Below are 21,358 nucleotides of genomic sequence, written 5' to 3' on the forward strand. Positions count from 1 at the left end.
TAGCATGGGTCTGGTCTGGAGAGATGTGATGTCTGTATTGGCATGTAGGATGCATTCCATCCATAATTAGGGGACAAAGGAACTGATGAGGGAGATGTACTGGTGTGTCATTTACACAGGAAGTGGGGCAGGGGCTGGGGGTGTATGGCTCGGATGGTAGAACATTTGCTGAACACGAACAAGGCCCTGGACTTCCCAGGATGCGAACAAATAAAGGATATATTTTAGCGAAGAAGGGATCTGGAGAGGCAGCCCATCTGGTAAAATGCTTGTCTTGCAGGCCTGAGGATCTGAGTTTGATCAGCAGTGTCTGTGTAAAAGGCTGGGTGTGGTGGTGAGTGCTCGTTATCAGTGGTCAGAAGGAGGAGGAGGATCCAGCCTAGCCTCAGCGGAGAGAGGAGAGTTCCAAATAAGAGAACCTGTCTCAATAAAACAAGAAGGCCTGCTCCTGAAGAACAACACTCAAGGCTAACCTCTGGTCGCTTTGCCCGTACACATATGCACACACATGAACATTCAAACACACAGGAACAAATGCACAGAGCTCCCCTCCCCCAACACACATATAGAAGAGAACGTGAGTAAGAGACAGCACATCCATCACCGGCCTCTTAGTGCAGCTCTCCAGTCCTCCCCCTAGCTACCCTCGCTCTTCTTACTCTTAAATATCCTGACAGAGAGCTCCCGGTCTCTTCAGAGACCAGGGCTTTATATTCTGTCTCTGCAGCTGCAGCCACCACAGAGTTAAGTAATGTCAGAGTGAGTTATTATCCAGACTGACTTCAGCTGGGTCTGTAACCTGCGGCCCAGGTACCTCACTGTTGGAATGCTCACACGACTGTCTCAGCGGTGACATGAAAAATGTCCCTTGTAATCCCCCGACTTGGAGTCATACATCCTTAGAGTCATGACTCTACACTTTGTGTGTGTGTGTGGGAATAATGTTGTTTTGTTGAGGAGGGGAGAGGGTGTAATTGCATTTCCCTTAAACGCTGCATTCCTTCTTGTTAATCAAAAATTAGTAGCTCTTTTTTTAAAAAAAATAAACCACAACTCAAGCTCCCCAGGAAACTGCTAGCACAGTCTTTTTAATTACACAGAACGGAGAAACAATGAATTCCTTCACTCCTTGACTCTGGAACTAACAAGACAGAAACACAATGGTGGCCGCGCTTAGGTGGTAGGGTTGAAGGTGAGCTTTAATCTGCTTCTCTGCTCTGCTCTGTGCTTGTTGGTTTTTTTTTTTTTGTACAATGAGCTTGTGTTGTTCATTAAAAAACATTTGAGTGACTAAAAAAAGAAGAGGGAGGGGGCTATAGAATTCTAAAGCCTTACACACGAAGGAAAGGCAAGCACGTTTCCCTAACTGTTGACTCTCACTGTGTATCCAGAAGCAGGCCCTGTAGTTGGCTGGGGCGCCGAACCTTGCAGACTCTCTCTCATGGATCTCCCAGTTTCTAAAGAACACCCGTCCGATTTGCAGCCATCTTTTTAGCTGTTCACTCGTCTCTTCTTTGTTTCTCAGGAGGAGGGGCCTGCAGGCCTGATTCTCACTATATCCTTAGCAACAGGGCCTGGTACTGTCTAGGTGCTTGCTACATAGTTGACTGATTGACTAAATGGTGAGCAGTGAGAACAGCTTACGGAGAGCCATTCAGTGGAGAGCTAGCTATTCAAAGAAAGGCATTGCCTCTTCTGTATATGAGTGTCTTGCCTGCGTGTATGTCTGCACACCACACAGTGGAATACAGAGGAGTGTGTTGGAGCATGGAGCTGGAGTTACACTGGGTGATGAGTTCATATGTGGGTGCCAGGAACAACACTCCGGTTCCCTGTAAGAGCAGCTGGTGCTCTTATTAGCTGAGTCACCTCTACGATCGCAAACACTGTCCACCTCCAGTATCACTCTGGGAGGATTTGTAAAGCTGAGGGTACCCGGCCAAGGATCCCAGGAGAGAGGATAGAAAGTGACGAACGGTCTGTCATCCCTTCTAAGCCAAGGGGAGGCACCGAGGAGGGAAGGGCATCAAGTAGTAATTAAATATTGCCATTTAATTAGCATTTACTTGTGCTGTTTATTAAAGTCAGAGCCGGGTGAAAATCCCCTTTAATGCTTTGTGAAGACTCATTATTATCTCCTGGGTAGGATTTGGTGCATCTAATGCCTGGGTAGGAATTATTTGAAAACCACTCATTTGCAAGTCACTCATTAATTAAATTAAATTTTACTGAGAGCCTACTATGCTCCACAGGTGTTGTTCATAATTAGCTCAGTACCCAAGAATTATAGCCCAGGGAGGGAAGACAGGCGGAAAAAGTCACAGCAAGCACTCATGGGCAATGTTTGTTGGTCACCATGAGTATGTCCCATGAGGTCACCAAGGAAAGAGAGTTAGGCAAAGATAAACTCACGCTCTTGGGTAAAATAAAGTGCTAGGTGCCTTCGAGCCCACAGGTCAGGACATGACTTTGTTTCAGTTGTGACCCCTTCTTTAAACAGACTACTGACTCCCTGACCTTGAACTCACAGACAGTGGGACCATAACCATGCCCGCACAAAGCTTGTGCACCAAGTGTGTGTTCTCTGGATGGCTCAACGTGGTTTCTCTGCCTGGGGACAATGTCGTGTGTGCTCATTTAATGAGGGGCGGGAACACACAACAGAAAGCAAAAAGATGTGAGCCGTGGTCTCAGGTTTGCCACCCCACTGGTTTCTCTGCTCTCTCATTATCCCAGGCTTCAAGATGGACCTAGACACAGAGGGACTGGATGGATGGGGGACAGAGAGGGCACAGGCCCTTCCAATGGTGGCCCTCAGCCAGGATGATGAGACTAAGATCCTTTAAGAAATGGGGCACTGCTGTAAGAACCAGGACACTCTTCCAGGGGCAGATGTGTTTGAATGACATCTGCTCTTGCAAAATAAAGAAATGTTTCCCTACTTCGAAGATCTTTGGCAAAAACAGACCTGGATGTCAATTCCTTCTCTCCAGCCTGCACAACCATGTCTATTAGAAAGCCACTCGTCAGCAGTGGAACAAGGTGGCCACCCCCACCGCACACAGGCATGCTTGATGAGGAGACACCATTGGATTTCCTGGGGTGACACTCCAGTGGCTTCGCACATCACCCTTTCTCTTTCATTCTGCTCCACTTTCTTTGAGACCCCCCTTTCTTTTTTTATTAGATACTTTCTTTATTTACATTTCAAATGTTATCCCCTTTCCGTTGTTCCCCTCCGAAACCCCTATCTCATCCCTCTCTTGCTTGCCAACCCACCCACTCCCCATTCCCTGTCCTGGCATTCCCCTATACTGGGGCAATTAGCCTTGACGAGACCAAGGACTTCTTCTCTCATTGATGCCCGGCAAGGCCACCCTCTGCTACATATGCAGCTAGAGTCGTGGGTCCCTCCATATGTACTCTTTGGTTAGTGGTTCAGACCCTGGGAGCTCTGGGGGTACTGGTTGGTTCATATTGTTGTTCCTCCTATAGGACTGTAAGGTCCTTCAGCTCCTTGGGTCCTCCATTGGGGACCTTGTGCTCAGTCCAATGGTTGACTGAGAGCATCCACCTCTGTATTTGTCAGGTACTGGCAGAGCCTCTCAGGAGACAGCTATATCAGGCTCCTGTCAGCAAGCACTTATTGGCATCCACAATAGTCTGGGTTTGGTGACTGTATCTGGGATGGATCCCCAGGTGGGGCAGTCTCTGGATGGTCTTTCCTTCAGTCTCTGCTCCACACTTTGTCTCTGTATCTCCTCCCATGGATATTTTGCTCCCCCTGGTTGGTTCATATTGTTGTTCCTCCTATGGGGCTGAAAACCTCTTCAGCTCCTTGGGCCCTTTCTCTAGCTCCTCCATTCAGGGAGGTCCCACTTTTCTTACTACCCATTTTAAATGTCTTGTAGTCTCTTTCTGTTTTTTTTTTTTTTTTTTTGGTTTTTTGGATTTGGTTTTTTTGAGACAGGGTTTCTCTTTGTAGTCCTGGCTGTCCTGGAACTCACTCTGTAGACCAGGCTGGCCTCGAACTCAGAAATCTGCCTGCCTCTGCCTCCCAGAGTGCTGGGATTACACGCATGCGCCACCACTGCCCAGCTCTCTTTCTGTTTTCAATTAGAGACTTCTTTTTTCCTCCAAGCCTTGTGGCTGATTTCCACAGGTGAAAGGGTCTTCATTTATCTGCTATGTCTTGCAGCTGGACTGTCCACTGAAGGCCTGCACTCAGAAGCTTCAGTCCCCAGCCCTGACACCTTTGGGAGGCAGTGGGACCTTTGAGAGGCAGAGTCCAGGGGGAGGTCTCCAGGTCACTGAGGACCAGTCCTCTAAGGGAGTTGGAAAACGTAACACACCTCTAAAGCAACAGACTCACATGCTCCCAGATGTGAACTTCTAAAACTGCATGTCAAAAATCCATCCTGTTTTTTTTTTTTTTTAATATAAGTTTATTTAGTTCAGGACCTTGTGGCTGTATCAGAAAGCTGATTGTCACAGAAAGGGTGATTACCATGCCTCATCTCCTGGCTGTCGGTTCCAAATGGGCACAGAATATTTTCCCTTAGCCTGTACCTTCTACCCTTGTTTGGATCCTTTCCCGCAATGCTTTTCATAGACAAGTACCAGTGGTGCCAGCATGTCTATGCAGGGCCAGTGCCCAGCTGGACACAGGAGGGAACCCAGCAGTAGCTATTGTACTGTATGTAAAACTTCCCCGTCTTGCTTAATGTGAATGTTGTGGTAATTTGTGATTTTAAAATAATTTCTTTAAAAAAAATTATTTTATGTGCATGTGTGTGTGTGCCTCAGTATATGCACTGCTTGCATGCAGTGCTCTGGGAGGCCAGAAGGGGGCACTGGAACCCCCTGGATGTAACATGGAGGCTTGCAGAAGAGGAAAGAGAAGCGGGCAGTGATAAGGTGTATTTTTTTGTTTGTTTTTTCAAGATAGGATTTCTCTGTGTAGCCTTGGTTGTTTTGGAACTTACTCTGTAGACCAGGCTGGCCTTGAACTAAGAAATCCACCTGCCTCTGCCTCCCAAGTGTTGGGATTAGATGAAGTATATTTTGTAATGTTTTAAAATTACATTTATTTAGTGGTGTGTGTGTGTGTGTGTGTGTGTTTGTGTGTGTACATATAGAGGAACTTTCAAGAGCCAGTTCTTTTTTTCCCACTACATGGGTCCTGATGGTGGGACTCAGGTGGTAAGGCCTGGTGGTTAGTGCTCCATCTTGTTGTCAATGAAAAATATTTCTTGCTTAGCATGAACTGTGATCCTGTCCCCCAAAGCAAGGGCTAGGGAAGTAGTTCAGTGAATACAGAACCAGGCGGAGAGTGTGGCTTGTAGCTCCATGGCAGATTGTGTCTGTCAAGTGTAAGGAGATGGGCTCAGGTTCCGAGATCTACAAACTGACAATGGCAGTGGATACTATTAACTACTGTCTTCGTTACTATGATCCCAAAGGGACATAGGTATTCGTTACATGTGCTGTAGGTATCCATTACATGTTTTGGGGATGGATGCATGGATGGAGGGATTGGTTCAAATGCAGGGGCCCTCTCTACCATTCACAAGCCTTCACATAGGGACCAGCAGCAGTTCCAAATGGCAACACAAGGTCTGACTTCACAGTGTGATTCCTGGCTGTGCTTTTGGGACCCACGGGGGAGCCCCAGCTTAGCCATAATGGCAAGACTTCAGTTTAGAGTTTCATCACTTCAAGCCACAAGTCCCAGAGGAGTCAGGGTGGCCAGCAAGGGACCAGGACCTGTGTTAGTTCTCTGGTCTGCTTGCCGACCGTGTGATTTCTGTTTGAGGGTTGATGCTATGATCAGCCTCTGGTGAGACCCTGACATGTGCTCAGCACTGGCCGGTGTTGCTGACTGTCAGGTGTGCTTTCCCTTTTATTCTATACCAGAGACCCACACCTATTTTGAATGTCTTTATTATAAAGTATTAAAAGATAATCACAGCTAGAATGGTTATGCATGCCCGTAATCCCAGCACTTGGGAGAAAGAGGCATGAGATCAGGAGTTCAAGGTCATCCTCAGCTACATAGGAAGTGTGAGGCCAGCCTGGGCTACATAAGATGCTGCTTCAAAAAAAAAAAAAAACCCACCCCCGCCAAAACAAACAATCCCCAAAGCTAAGCAAATTGAATGACTTAGAAAACAAATATTGGGCAAGAAGCAATATTAACATTTGTCAATATTTTTCTAGATTGGTTTTGAGAATTAATTTCCAAGGCAGACAAGAAGGCAAATGATAATTATGTTCAAATATGGCCAATCTGAAACCCTATTTTCAACTGTGAGCCTCTGCCCCCTGGCAAATGCATAACACGTGTAGACAGATGTTACCAAGCCGATTTATAAAACAACTTTGTGACTGTTCATCCATTGCATTTGGATGATCAAACCCAGTGCCTGCCACCCAAGGAATTCATGGACGTCTTCTCTGTGGATTATGACAAACCCCAGGGTTCTGTTCTTAGAGACCAGAGACCTTTAAAGATCCTTTTGTGTAATTTATTAGGCTTTTTATCCCACGGACATTTCCATAACGGAAAATATCTGACCACTCAAAACAAGGGCTGAGTCTACTAATACATTTACATAAATAATTAAGAATTCCACAGCAATGCAGCGATAAAATGTATCACTGCCATAAACCTCCAACAGAAGAACATCACTTTAATTAAAAATTACAAAGAACTTCCATAAACAACTCATTTATATTTCAAGCACTGTGTTGGGTGACTGCAGAAAGAAATATCTGGACTCATTAAAAAACAACAAAACTACCTCACCCAAATCTTATTATTGAGGTCAGTAACCACATGTAATTAGAATGAAGTGTTAATAGGTCTTCATAGATGGAGAGACTTCTTCTAATTTCCCCAGGTAGACAGGTTATAAGCTAGCCTTTAAGATTTGATTAAAATTTAGAAGGTGGGTGGCACCCCAAATTAAACTCTTAAATCTGAGTTTGAAACCTAGTTAGGACATTTGTGACCCTCCTTTCTCCCACTGAACGTTTATTGCTCATGTATCTTGGGTACCTGTATGTCTCAGAATCCCAGGGGTGACAGGATTTTCATTTTTAAGCCAATTGAATTTTTTTTTTTTTTGCCTTCTGCTTCCAAAGGCCTTAGCAATTACAGAATAAAAGTCCCACAGTTAGCTAACGACATTTTTTTTTTTTTTGCCCAATTTACCACATTTTTATTTTTTGGCACAAGAATGCATGGTTTTATTTTAAAAGCCCCCAAATAGTAGCTCTGAAGAAAAATCTTGATGAGCCCAGGACGATCCGAGAAAGATGAAATTGGTCATTTAAACAAATCTTTTCGTGCAAAAATTTCCATTATTCTGCTGCATTCTTTACCATTTTGAATGCACGAGCACCATTCAGCTGAAAAGGCTCGAGTTCAGGTGAACGAGAGGGACCATGCAAGACTAAGACAGCTCTCACCCACTCCGCTACCTCAAAAGCAAAAAACCAGGACGGAGCAGGTGTCATTGATTCAGAGGCTGTGCTCAAAGAATAGATTCAATGTAGGTCAGGTTGGGGGGAGTCCTGGAAAATGGAGGCCTCTCTATGTAACCTTCGAGAGCCCGAGTCCTGTTACGGTACCCCTCCTGGTGCTGGCCATCCTGCCTGGCACCAGATTAAAACAGGGATGTTGGAAACACTTCCACAGCTGGTGGGCATTAGCCAGTGTGTAGGGATTCAGAGAGCTTGGGGCTAAGAACAGTGGTAGGATATGGGGGAGGAGGAAGATACTGAAGGGATACAGCAGAGGAGGAGGCAGGAGGGTTATGAGTTTAAGGTCAGCCTCAGCTACACATTTTGGAAGGTCAGCAAGGTAGGTCAGTGGGTGATGGTGTTTGTGGCTAACCTATTCTAAATTTGATCCCTAGAACCCACAAAGCTGAAAGTGTGAACCAACAGAGGCCAAGTGTCCTCTGGCCCCCACAATACATTGTTCAATACTTGCACCCTCGTGTGCACACACAAGTAATAAAATAACACCAAAAATTAAAACAAGCTAGTCACGTCTGTTTATGCATTCATATGCTGGCATGCAGACACTGCAACCCAGCCACCATCATCTCTTCTATGCCAGTTAACTGGGCTCTTGGCATCTGGCAGGCCAGGGCCAGGCCTGGCCTTTGTTTTAGGCTTTCGAGGACCTTGGAAGCTTTCCATCCTAAAGAGTCCACTCCAACTCATAGAAGTACACCTCTGTATTACACGTGGATTTTTTTGCTACAAAAGTTTAAAACCATTTAAGCAATTTTTTCACTCGCAATTGTTTGATGAGGAAAACATTTCACTGCCCGTTGCCCGCCATCTCCCTGGCATCTGCTCGGTATTCTTGCAAGGTGCAATGTGTACCTGCTTCAGATACTCATGCAATGTGGGATGTGTACCTGTTTCACAAACTTGAGGATTGCTTCTGAAATATTGTTTTCAGGAGGTGTCCCAAGATAGGAACATTGGGCATTTAATTTCATTTAACTTCAGATGTCTTATTGAGTTATCTCTCTCCCCCTCTCCCTCTCCCTCCCTCTCCGTCTCTTTCTTTCCCTCCCTCCCTCTTTGTCTCCCCCCTTTTCTTAGCATTCTCAAACACCACCAACATTCCTTTTCCTTTTCTTTTTAAAAATATGTGAATACACTGTTGGTCTCTTCAGACACTCCAGAAGAGGGCGTCAGATCCCACGACAGATAGTTGAGAGCCACCATGTGGCTGGAAATTGAACTCAAGATCTTTGAAAGAGCAGTCAATGCTCTTAACCATTGAACTATCTTTCTGGTCCCAACATTCTTTTCTTTTTTTTTTTTTAAAGATTTATTTATTATTATATGTAAGTACACTGTAGCTGTCTTTAGAGACACACCAGATGAGGGTGTTAGATCTCATTACAGATAGTTGTGAGTGACCATGTGGTTGCTGGGATTTGAACTCAGGACCTTTGGAAGATCAGTCAGTGCTCTTAACGACTGAGCCATCTCTCCAGTCTCCCCAACCTTCTTTTCTGAATGACTATATACTTCTTGGAGGTTCAAACACACACCACTCCTTATGAAGGAGCATGCTGCAGCTAATGCTGTGCCAGGATGAGAGCATGCTCTGAGTACACACAGCCCTGATGCAATAGGTCAATGATTTATTACTACAATCTTCGCTCGTGTAGATGACAGTGACCTTGAACTTGCTATGAGCTGGTGATGACCTTGAACTCCTAATTTTCCTGAGTCTACCTCCCAAGTGCTGAGATTAAAGCCATACCCGGTTTATGGCAAGCTGGGGATGGGCCCTGGGGCCCTGGGGCCCTGTGCATGCTAGGCAAGTGTACTACTCACTGTTCAAGTTCTAAGTCTTTCTTGTATTGTCTTTTGTTAAGCAGAACTTCAGTATCTAATATCACTGGATTCTATGGTTTGGATAAAGGTTCCCTAAAATCTTGTGTGCCAGAAAGATTAGTCTTAGGAAGATGGGACGTTAGTGGGCGAGGTCTAATGGGAGGGAGTTAGGTCATTGGAGGCATGCCCTTGAAGGGGAACTTGGCACTCCAGGTCTACCTTTTTCTCTCTTTGTTTCCTGTTCTCTGAAAAGTGATCCAATGGCAGTGTTACACCCCCCAACCATGATGTGCCAACTCCCCAGAGCCTCCAAAGAACAAGTATGATGGATTGTGGATGGTGGGCTGAGGATGATGGAATTTGGACGACGGACTACAGATGGGGCCTTTGCAACTATGGACCTAAGTGAATCTCCCCTCTGGCTGATTTTGTGTTTTGTGGTGCTGGGATTTGACTTCAGCACCTCATGTGTGTGAGTCTCTTTCTAAGTGGATTATCTCAGGGGTTTTGTTACTGTAGTGGAAAACTGGCTCAGCCATGAGATGGTCTCAGTAAAAATCTATGATGTGTTTCAGGTAACCCAATCACAAAAGAACAAACATGGTATGCACTCAGTAATACATAGATATTAGACCAGAAGTTCGGAATACCCAAGATACAATTCACAGACCAAATGAAGCTCAAGAAGAAGGAAGACTAAAGTTTGGATACTTTGGTCCTTCTTAGAAGGGGGAACAAAATGCCCATGGGAAGAGACACAGAGACAAAGAATGGAGCAGAGACTGAGGGAAAGACCATCCAGGGACTGCCCCACCTGGGAGTCCATCCCATATACAGTCACCAAAACCAGACACTATTGTGGATGTCTACAAGTGCTTGCTAACAGGAGCCTGATACAGCTGTCTCCTGAGAGGCTCTGCCAGTACCTGACAAATGCAGAAATGGTCGCTCCCAGCCAACCATTGGACTGAGCACAAGGTCGCCAATGGAAGAGCTAGAGAAAGGACCCAAGGAGCTGAAGGAGCTTGCAGCCCCATAGGAGAAACAACAATATGAACCAACCAGAGCCCCCAGAGCTCCCAGGGACTAAACCACCAACTAAAGAGTGCACATGGGGGTACCCATGGCTCCAGCTGCATATGTAGCAGAGGATGGCCTTGTTGAATCAATGGGAGGAGAGGCCCTTGGTCCTATGAAGGCTTGATACCCCAGTGTAGGGGAATGCCAGGACAGGGGAGTAGGAGTGGGTGGATGGGTAAGCAGGATAGGATAGGGGGTTTTGGAGGGGAAACCAGGAAAGGGGATAACATTTGAAATGCAAATAAAGAAAATATCTAGCTCTTGCCTCTTGGCTCTCTTGTTCTCTTGTTCTCTCTTGCCCCCTTGGGCTCTTCCCTTCCCCCCTCTCTCCACGTGGTCATGGCCAGCCTCTACTTCTCTACTTTCTCCTTCTCTCTGCCTTTCTCTGCCTCTACTACCCTCTTAACTCCCCTCCCCATACCCTACATAAACTTTATTCTATACTATACCATCTTGTGTCTGGACCTTTAGGGAGCAGGGATGCCTCGGCATGGGCCCGCTTAGGCACCCCCTTCCCCCACACACCCAAATAACACATCTTAATAGCCTCTTTCTCTTTTTATGATCACAACACACAGGAGCCTGAAATGGAAGGTGTCTTATCTTAGGGATTTACTGCTGTGAAGAGACACCATGACCAAGGCAGCTCTTATAAGGACAACATTTAAGTGGGGCTGGCTTACAGGTTCAGAGGGTCAGTCCATTATCATCAAGGCAAAAACATGGCAGCATCCAGGCCGGCATGGTGCAGGAAGAGCTGAGGGTTCTACATCTTCACCTAAAGACTGCTAGCAGAATACTGACTTCCAGGAAGCTAGGATGAGGGTCTTAAAGCCCACATCCACAGTGACACACCCACTCCAACAAGGCCACACCTACTCCAACAGGGCCACTCCTTGGGCCAAAGCTATACAAACTATCACAAAAGGATCACCAAGACTTTGAAACCAATCTGTACTATCTGTCTCAACAAAACAATAATAAAACAAAATGGACCAGTGTAAAAAACACCCAGAACCCATGTAAAGGTGGAAGGAGACAACCACAGAATTGTCTTGTGCTCTCCACATGTGGACCACATCACACATGAGCCTACACATATCACATGCACACACACACACACACACACACACACACGCATGCACACACACACACACAAAACACACAACCACACAACATGCCAGATGGGTACTAGGGATGTAGCTCAGGGCTAGAGTACTTCCCTAATGTCCAGCAGTGTAAAATAATAATGACAAAAAAAAAAAAGCCGAATGAAAAAAAAAGGAAAAGAAAATATCTAATAAAAAAAAGTCTCCGGTGTAGATTGCTGTTACATTGAAAGGTTGGCTCCACATGACAGACACTGTCAGTCACCTCTCGGTGCCCACTCTTCAGCTGTAAGAGCTGCACTCTGGCTAGGGATGGTCATGGGAATGATGCTAGGAAATGGAGCTTGAAGAGGAATCAAGGAAGTCACCTTAAAAACCAGGATGTGGGCAGATAAATGCCTCAGTGGGTACAGCACATGCCACGAAGCCATAGTTCAGATGCTGGAATCTATGTAAGTGCTAAGTGAGGTGCCAGGCAGCCATCCATAATCAGACCTTGGGGACCCAGGGACAAGGGATCTCCCAAGACTGGGCTGTAAGTGAGATCTGGGTGTGACTGAGAGATACTTCTTCATAAATATGGTGGAGGGTCAATCCAGTATGATTCCTGATATAACCTTGGTCCTCCATGTGCACACACACACACACACACACACACACACACACGGAACCCATACACAGAACCCATACACAAGCACAAACAGGTATCATACACACACATATAGACACAAACACAGAGACAAAGATACATGTATGCAGTAGGAAAACCAGAAAGCATCTTTTATCATTTCCTTTTCCCCATCCTGATGTCTGAGATACAGATATGAAGGCTGGAGCACTGGCAGCCACAATAGTTCATGAGGAAGAGATTGCCCCCAAAGCAGTATCAGAAGTGGAAGGACCCCAGGCTCTTGGCCATATTCTGGGGCTGCCACACCTGCCTCATCCTGTCTCATGGGAGGATAAAAGCTCTCTTCAGAGCCCCATCAATTAGAATCTCCCTATTCTAGCAATGTCTTTTCTGCTGAAATAGCAGGTACTAGCGATGAGATCACAGGGTTGCTTATTCAGCAGTGCATGGGTGATGGCTGTTTCTGCACATGGATGGCTGCTTGGCACATCTGAAAGCACAGATGGTAGGACACAGAAGGATGGGTGACATCAGCCACTTGGGGTAATCAATGATAGAGCTCTTTCCATGTGTCTACCCCCAATCCCTCCGCATCTGCATGGAAGTTGTTATAAAGGGTCTCTCTGGATGGGATGAAAACAGATACTTCCTTTCTCTCATTGCAAAAGTTTCCTCATGAGCTGTCTCAACAGTCACCAGACAGAAGGAATTCGCCGTCACTCAGAGCCTGTTTCAATCTGGAGCAAAGCACACCAAGTGACAGTCTTATAAATGGGCCTCAGTCTAGAGAATGAAAGTCTAGAGAATTTACAGCCTCCTGCCTGGACACCTCTTACCTTCAGGGCTACAGGCTGGGCAGAGACCAAGCGGTGTCTGGGCTTCTGAACGCCCCCTTGAAGGATCAGAGTCAGGGCTACGCCCAGATGTGCGTTCTGTCACACAGGACAGTACCGGCAGGGGAACTAGATCAGGGGTTGCTTAGAGGTTCCAATGTATGTGGGGGGCAGCAGGAGACCCCTCCCAGAGGAGGCTGCAGTGACCATCAAGGGCAGGCTGGACCCAAGTGATAGCCTCAGGATGCCCACTGAGGAGGGTGTGGCTCTTTGTTGCTGGCTTGGGGGTCAAGCATGACTGGAGTTGGGATGGATGGAGGTGCTTATTGGAGCTCACTCAGCACAGAGAGTCTTAGACTGGATGGAGACAGAGATGAGGCAAAGAGACAGAGAAATAAAATGAGGAGGAGGAGGAGCAGGAAGAAACACTACAACATCACCAGAAGATGCCTTGCTCCCATCTTGCTGAGGAGGAAGGAAGAAGAGGAGGGCGTGGTGGGTAGAGAAGAAAGAGAAAGGCTGGGGAGAAAGCCCAGCTGGAAAGTGTCTGTCATCCAAGCGTGGGGGCATGGGTTTGATCCTCCAAACACACATCATAAAAACCAGGCGTGGTGATGCATGCTACCCCGGCACTGGAGAAGCAGAGACAGGTGGACATCCGGCACCTAGGCCAGTGGGAGACTGTTTCAAGGTGGACAGCTTCTGAGGTTCATCTCTGGCCTCCCACACATGAATGCACATACCTGTACACACGTGATCCCTCACAAGGTGGGGGGGCAGGCAAAGAATAGAAATGAAGAGAGGGGGAACAAGAAAGGCAGAGAGGTTTGGAGTGAGACAGATGCCAGAGAGGTGATAGTTGGGGTGGGGGTGGGAAGGGCTCAGAGAAGGACTGAGATGGGGAAGAAAAGCCCAGAAGAGATGGGCAGAGTGAAAGACACAGGAGTGGAACGGAATGGACAGGAAAGCGGAGGGAGGCAGAGTTCTGTGCAGAAACGCTGGGCCCTGCCAGCGGCCTAGCTGTGAGTGGAGGCTGCTTGGGGCAGAGGGCTGGGTCAGCAACATTTCTTTTGTTGTGCCTTAGTCAGCTACGTTCAGAGATCCCGAGATAAAATAATAGCTCCCAGAGTGAAGCTCCCCCCCTTCTAATCCTGTTCCCTAAGGAATCACTTGAGCTACAACAGTAATGAGACCAGAGACCACTTGCAGAGTCATCATCTGCCTGAGAACTTTGCGCAGCCCAGGGAAGAGCTGTGGGGAAGTCTGCACCCCCAACCCCCACTCAGCCACACTCACCTCCTGCACGTACAGCCTCCATGGAGGCCCCCTTTTCAGTGTGCTGGATCAAACTCCCCATCATTAAAGAGCCTTTCCTTCCTGGGACCACTTGCCAGTGATGTTTCATGAGTTCAGAACCAGTACCAGAAGAGGAGAAAGATGGAGGAGTAGGCAGGGCCAGGAGGAGGAAGGAGGAGTGAAGGGAAGGGCAGGGAGTGGAGAGGAGGGGAGGTGATGGGAACAGAGAGAAGGCCCAGCCAGTGAAGATAAGGAAGGGATACTTGACAGGCAATTCTGACATCCCAGTGGGAAAAGTGACCAGCCTAGCATCTCTCATCCACGCCAGCATCCCTCATCCAAGCCAGCATCCCTTATCTAGTCCAGTATCTCTCAGCAAACTAAGCATCCTTTAGCAAGTTCAGGATCCCTCATCTAAGCCAGCATCTCTCAGCAAGTTCAGCATCTCTCAGCAAGTTCAGCCTCCCTCAGCAAGTTCAGCATCACCCAGCCAGTTTAGCATTTCTTAGCCAGCCTTGCATCCCCTGATAGGCCTGTGAGCAGATGTTGGTCCTCTTGGGTGACCAGCTGTAGAGAAGTAAGACAGCTGTATTGTCTGAGGGTTTCTGTGGTTTCCAACCATGGGGGCAGGGGGAAGGGGGAATCTGTGCCTCCTGAAAACCCAGCATTTAATCTTGTCTCATGAGAAGGGCCTCACAGCCTTCTCTAAGTGGTACCAGGTCAAGCCTTCACAGACGATGCTGGGATCAACTGTGGTACTGAGCAGTAAGGCCAGCCCATGAGCACTGTCCGTCCCCTTGCTCTTCAGGGTCACATGTCCCAGATGGCTCAGCGAGCCGCTGATGGTATCCAGCACTGCTTCTGGATAGGGTGTGGCTCTTTCTGCAGGCAGATAGAGGACTGTCCCAGGGCTGACCTCATTTCCTTGGAGACACACAAGCCAGCCAGGCAGAATAGCATCAGGGTGTGAAAAGGAATCTGGCCTCTGTACCCTAGTGTGATAACGCTGGCTGCCAGGTCCCCTTATTTCCATCAGCTGGGCTAATCCATACATTGTCTGGAATAGGTGAGTCACTGAGCTGGGTCCAGGTCACTGGTGGCCTGTGGTCACAGATGGTGCTCAGAGCTGCCTTTCCAGTCCACGGGATAGAGATCTTTAGCAGTCCCCCAAACCCTCAGTGGGTGCTCCTAACATTGCACTGGGAAACTCAATAGGAAACCCATGGCCTCTAGCTCTACAGCCTGGATCATGCTTTCCAGGCTGTGAAGTCTGCCTTAGTACCCTTCAGTGGCTCGGCCATCACCAACCAGCTTTCTCTCTGCATCTCATCCTGTCCTTCACTCTATGTGCCAGGAGGAGCGTTTCCTTTGGCCTCTCTAGGTGCTTAAGCGGTATGATCTCCTGCCCCGCTTCCTGGCCCACCATAATAGGCAGTAGTTTCATTCCCACTGCCCCGCCAGCTAGGTCCCCCTTGCTTGAGGCTTGTCCTCTACTCAGATGCAGTGACTTGATAGGAGTGTGAACCGAAGTGATGGGGGAAGAGGAGGACAGTGGCTGGAGATGCTGTGTTTTCCCTGTGAAGCTCTGACATGCCAGACCGCCACCAGCTCATGCCACCTGGAACCTTAGGGATGCCCTGGAGTCTGCGCAGCCTCTAGCTGCTTCTCCTGCTTCTCCACCCTAGAAACATCCACAGATACACAGCAAATTAACCCTTTGCTTAAGTTAGCCCAGAACTGCAGTCAATGGAGAGAACCCAGAAGGGGCCTTCTCTTCCCGTCTGTGGGCTTTTGTTCTGGAACCCCCACTAGTCACTTTCCATTCCATTAACCCTTTGATCCCCAGCAGCACCAGAGCTGAGACAGCAAGGCAGAGCCCAGGCTGAGAGTTGCTAGCTCCAGCTCCAGCTCATTTTATCCCCCCCACAGGAATCCCCTGCCTCTGCCTCCTCCTATTGTAAAACAAAATGATGGTAAGCCACCCTAAAGACAGCCTGCACAGCTGCCTTGTAGCTAAGCTGTAGGTTTCCCATCCAAGTCCTTAAGGAAAGCTCTCTTTGAAGGTTAGATTGTCTTTTCGGTTGCTGGATCCCCAGCAGGGGAAGAGAGAGGACAGGGGAAGAAAGGCTCCCAGGATCGCTATCAGAGGAGTTGTTACAATCTTGCAAAATCCTCTAGTTCATCTGGCAAATTAGAAAGTCTGGAAGTGAAAAGAAACTTTGTGTGTGTGTGTGTGTGTGTGTGTGTGTGTGTGTATGTGTGTGTAGGTGAGGGATGGGGCAAGAATTTCTGCTTCCTCCTTGGCAGCTCACTCTGTGGGAGACACTATGAACTTTCTCTGTAGAGATAAGCTGTTCACTTGGGCTTGTGCAGTGATTGGTTCACTGTGTGACAGTGTTCTGGCGAGGGCATCCTGCAGCTGCTGGCAGGCGATGCTGGCCATTTAATGAAATCGTATTATGAAGAGACCTTCTACAGAATCCTGGAGCAGGGCAGAAGAAGGGCGCAGGACTGGGAAGGTTTGAGTTGCATCTGACCTAAAGCCTCCTCCTGGAGGAGGACTAGTATTCATAGTACCAGAAGGGTCTGTGTGAAGCTGACAAAGCGGGGGAAGCTACCAGCAGGTCCCTCCAGTTGGCATGCCAATGAACCACAGCAGTGACCAGCATGGCAAGCTATCCCTAAGGGCACAGTAGTGGCACTTCTATCTTGGCTGTAACCAACAGCTGTCTGATTGGACTTAAGGATCATTCAACAAGAGAGAAACCATAGGGGCTACTCAAAGCATAGCCCAGCTCTTTGGGGAGAGCGAGATCACGGATCTTAGAGGAGAACCCATGGCTGTAACTTTACTAGACCAGCATGATTCCCAACTGCTTCCTAAATTTATGCTTCTGCTCACAGATATGTGTAGCTCTTACTTCTCATCAAAGAGCCTTCTCTGCTGCAGACAGAGGCCTTCGTAGACAACCTCACAAGGTCAAAATACAGAGAAAAACCTACTGTGGGTTACCCAGGCCTAATGGACATATTCAAAACACAAATCCTGGACCCAAGGCTCAGGGAACATCATGAGATGGCTGAAGGGGAAGTCTGTTCTGAGAGTGTGTCTCCTAGACGGACAGGGAAGCTGTACCCCTGACACCTTGACAACATGGCTGCCTGAGCAAGCCCTGAACAGTGACAACACCAACAGACACTCTGACACAGAAGGGAAGAATCTCAAGAGGTCCCATCACCAGACAAAGAATCACAGGCCACATAGGAATGCTGGGGGAGGGAGAGAGAGCGTTCCCCAGGGATAGGCCCCCTAACTGGTTATCCAATACCAAGTGGTCTGTCCTGAAATCATTTACATACTGACCGCACTAAGTGAACCGAGTAGGTTGTATTCATGTACTTAGGCATATATAGGTAAAACAATAACAAAGAAAAAGGGGCCAGGAATTTTGGAGAGAGTGGCTGTTGCCAGGTAGAGGAAGGAAAAGGGGTAAATAATATAATTATATTTTAAATATAATTCAACTAAATATAAATAAAAATAAGTTAAAACAAAAAAAACCTATTAAGGAATGAAGGCAGAAATTGTCGGCCACCCCACATCTACTATTGATTATTTGAACTCCAATTATTAGGTGTCCATTTCTAAGGATCAGGCAGATTCTGCTCTTTGCCTCTGAGGCCCAGAAACCAAGGGAACTGGCAGGGCACTGTGTCCTCTGTGTGTCTGTCTCCTCTGCCGTCACACTGGGCAGACTTGAGCAAGTGCTCACCCCATTTTGAGTGTAGGTGTGTGTGTGTGTGTGTGAGCCCATGCACCTGCGTGCAGGCGGCCAGCCTCTATCAGACTCTAATGATAATAACGATTGTTCTTAGGGACAGGGTCTCACTCTGTAGCCTCCACTGGCCTGAAACTCATTATGCAGACTGTTGTGTCCTTGAATTCACAGAGGAGATGATCCCTCAGCCTCCCCAGTGCTTGGATTAAAGGTGTGAACCACTATGCCTACTGCGTGGATTACTTTGTCAACTTGATAGAAACCTGCGTCACGTGGGAAGCGAGAACTTCAGTTGAAAGATGTCTCCATCAGATTGGCCTGTAGGCATGTCAGGGGGGCAGGGGGGGGGATTTCCTTGATTAATGATTGATGTTGGAGAGCCCGCCCTCTGTAGGCAGTGCTAACCCCAGGTCCTGGGTTGTATCAAAATGTAGGCCGAGCAAGCCATGAGCAGCAAGCCAGTGGTCAGCACGCCTCCAAAGTTCCCTCCTCTGCTACTGCTTGGGTCCTTGTCCTGACTTCTCTGAATGATTCAACGTGACTGGGACATGTAAGTTTTTCCTCCCCAAGCTGCTTTTGGTTACCGTGTTTATTACTGTTTGGTTATGGTGACAGAAAGAAAACTAGGATGCCTGGCCCCTGCCTGATGCTCTGAGGCAAGGTCTCTCACCCCACCTGGGGCTCACTAATAAAGCTAGACTGGCCAGCTCTAGGGATCTTCCGGCCTCTGCCTCCCCGGTGCGGGAATTCCAAGTGTGCTCCACCACACCATCAATATGGGTTCCAGGGACCCACACTCAGCATTTTACTCACAGAACTGTCTTTCCATCCCTGAATTTGTAATACCTCCATCTACAAATGGAACCAACCAGTGCCCTTCTCACGAGGCTGGAGCATCAGGAGATGCAGAAACCCTCACAGCTTGGCTCTTCTTTATGGCCCTCCGGATTAGGCCAGGGCATTTGGGAATGTAGCCCCGAAGCTGGTCACTTCCTGAGTTGGAATAACGGGTAAGGATATTGTCCTCTTCCTGAGGGCACTTTGGCTCCACCAGGTGCAAACTTCTTTTTCCTCCCACCATCCAGATGGGCAGTAGGGTTAACTTTACAGCATTTTGCAATGGGCAAACTGCAACTGCAACCACTGACTAGCAACCAGTAACCAGTTTTGGCAACCAGAGAGGAAGATGGTTTCTTGTAGGCTTCTATCCATGGGTCCTGAGTAGCTCACTCACCTGATAGTTTGATGTTGCAGGGAGTCCGGGTCTGTGGCATTCACTGTCAACAGCACACTTCCCACAGAGATATTCTCCTGCTTGGTCACCATCATGGGGTCCGGGTAGAAGACTGGTCCCTCGTTGACATCCAGGACTGTGATGTGGACAGTTGCCGTGGAGCTGGGGCCGTAGGAGACGTCGGGTACCAGTGGGTCCTCATTCTCCACTTTGATCAGCAGGGTGTGAAAGGCAGAGATCTCATAGTCCAGGGGCTGGGGGAGCAGATGGAGGGGTGTTAGAAAGGCACACTCCCTGGAGTTCATGTCTACTTTGCACTTGGTCCCTTTGGCATTGCACGAGCAGCTGTGACCACCTGGGGCAGAGATCTGGGCTTCAGGGTTTAAGTCTTGTGCCATTTCAGGGTCTTTAAGAAAAAGAATATGGAGTCTGGGAATGTGACTCAGTTGGGAGAGGTTTGGTTAGCATGCACAAAGCTCTGGGTTCTATCCCCAGTACATCACAAGACCAAGTGTGGTGGGGCATAAAATCCCAGTGCTCTGGAGAAACAGGAGGGTTAGGATTTCATTTCTATGCGACACAATCTGCAGTCACCTGGGAAGAGAGTCTTAATTCAGAAATATATAGATCAGGTTGGGTGTGTGCCTGTCTGTAGGGCATTGTCTCGGTACTTAATCGAGGTGGGAAGACCCAGACTGAATGTGGGAAGTTTGGGGGACATGTAAGAGTGAACCCAGCAAGCAAGCATGGGTCCAGACATTTCTCTCTCTGCTCTAGACTGTGGATGTCTTAAGTTCCTGCCTTGAACCCCTCTCAACCATAGATTGTAACTTGGAATTATAAGCTTAAAACCAAAGCAAAGCAAAGCAAAGCAAAGCAAAGCAAAGCAAAGCAAAGCAAAGCAAAGCAAACCAAACCAAACCAAACCAAACCAAACCAAACCAAACCAAACCAAACCAAACCAAACCCCTTTTCTCCACTAATTTGCTTCTTTTCAGGGCTTGCTTTTTTTTTTTTTTTTTTAATATCACAGCAACAGAAATGAACTAGAACAAAGGTAATTAAGTACTAGGCCAGCCTGGGCTAAAAACCTTTCTCAAACAAATAAGCAGAAAAGGAACTGGGCACAAGCAAGCATGAACTTGGTGCAACATGGTTGTGTTTTGGACAGAAAAGTAAATAAATATCCCCACACCCAACTGCAGCCTTAAGTCTCTGGCAACACCGACACTGTAAGGTTTCTAGACTCTAACTCATAACTCATGACTTCAACCATCCCTGGGGGTGCAGTGAAGGAGACCCCAAGGCCCGGGATTCACCAGAGCATGGAAAAACCCCATTTCCATTACTCTGGTAGACAGGTGGAACAGGGAAACCTAGCTGCACTCCTAAAGCTGCTCCCCTGCCTCAGCTTCCTCACAATGTATGATTGCCTTGCTATATTTTGTTCCTAACCTGAGTATAACTCACTGCTGCATCCTCTCTCTTTTGATTCTAATAACAGATCTTTGCCCATGCCAAGGGATACCCATCAGCAACCCTGCTAAAGAAATTTCAGACAAGAGCCAGGCAGTTGGGGAATAGTTGCTTGTTCCAACTGGGATGCTTAAGGAGACAGAAACCTCTGGCTTGTTGGGCCAGACTATGTTCAGTTCATGTACAAAATAGGGGGAGGTGTGTGTACACATGCACTTTGTATGTATGATAGGGCTCAGGTTGCGATCCCAGAACCAGAGGCAGGGATTAGGGCCATGTAATTTCCTGTGGTGCATTCTCCGAAGAGAGAAATCAGGGGGCAGATGAAGACCCTGTAAAATGGAACAGGCAAGCATATCTGTCTGGAGCTGTCTAGGAGAGGCTAAAGCTAGCAGGTGACTTTCCTGGAGGTGGCCCAATAGCCACCTCCTGCATAGCCTGTGATGGTTGAGCTCTGAGAGGCAAGGCCCCAAGGTCTCAGGATTGCTTCTTACAGCGGATATGCCTTTCCTGTCATTATTACATAGTCTAAAGATTCCTGGGCATTA

At 47.6% G+C, this 21,358-nt stretch overlaps 1 protein-coding gene across 1 annotated transcript in view; it reads right to left on the minus strand.

The window, feature by feature from the left end:
- Cdh13 (cadherin 13) overlaps positions 1-21,358 on the minus strand; it is a 1,029,145-nt gene that overhangs the window by 60,134 nt on the left and 947,653 nt on the right. The window contains exon 10 of the mRNA XM_052167056.1: positions 19,335-19,588. Coding sequence (XP_052023016.1) covers positions 19,335-19,588 — 254 coding nt within the window. The remainder of the gene's footprint in view (positions 1-19,334; positions 19,589-21,358) is intronic.

This window comes from Apodemus sylvaticus, chromosome 21 (assembly GCF_947179515.1).
Source record: "Apodemus sylvaticus chromosome 21, mApoSyl1.1, whole genome shotgun sequence".
Classification (NCBI taxonomy): Eukaryota; Metazoa; Chordata; class Mammalia; order Rodentia; family Muridae; genus Apodemus; species Apodemus sylvaticus.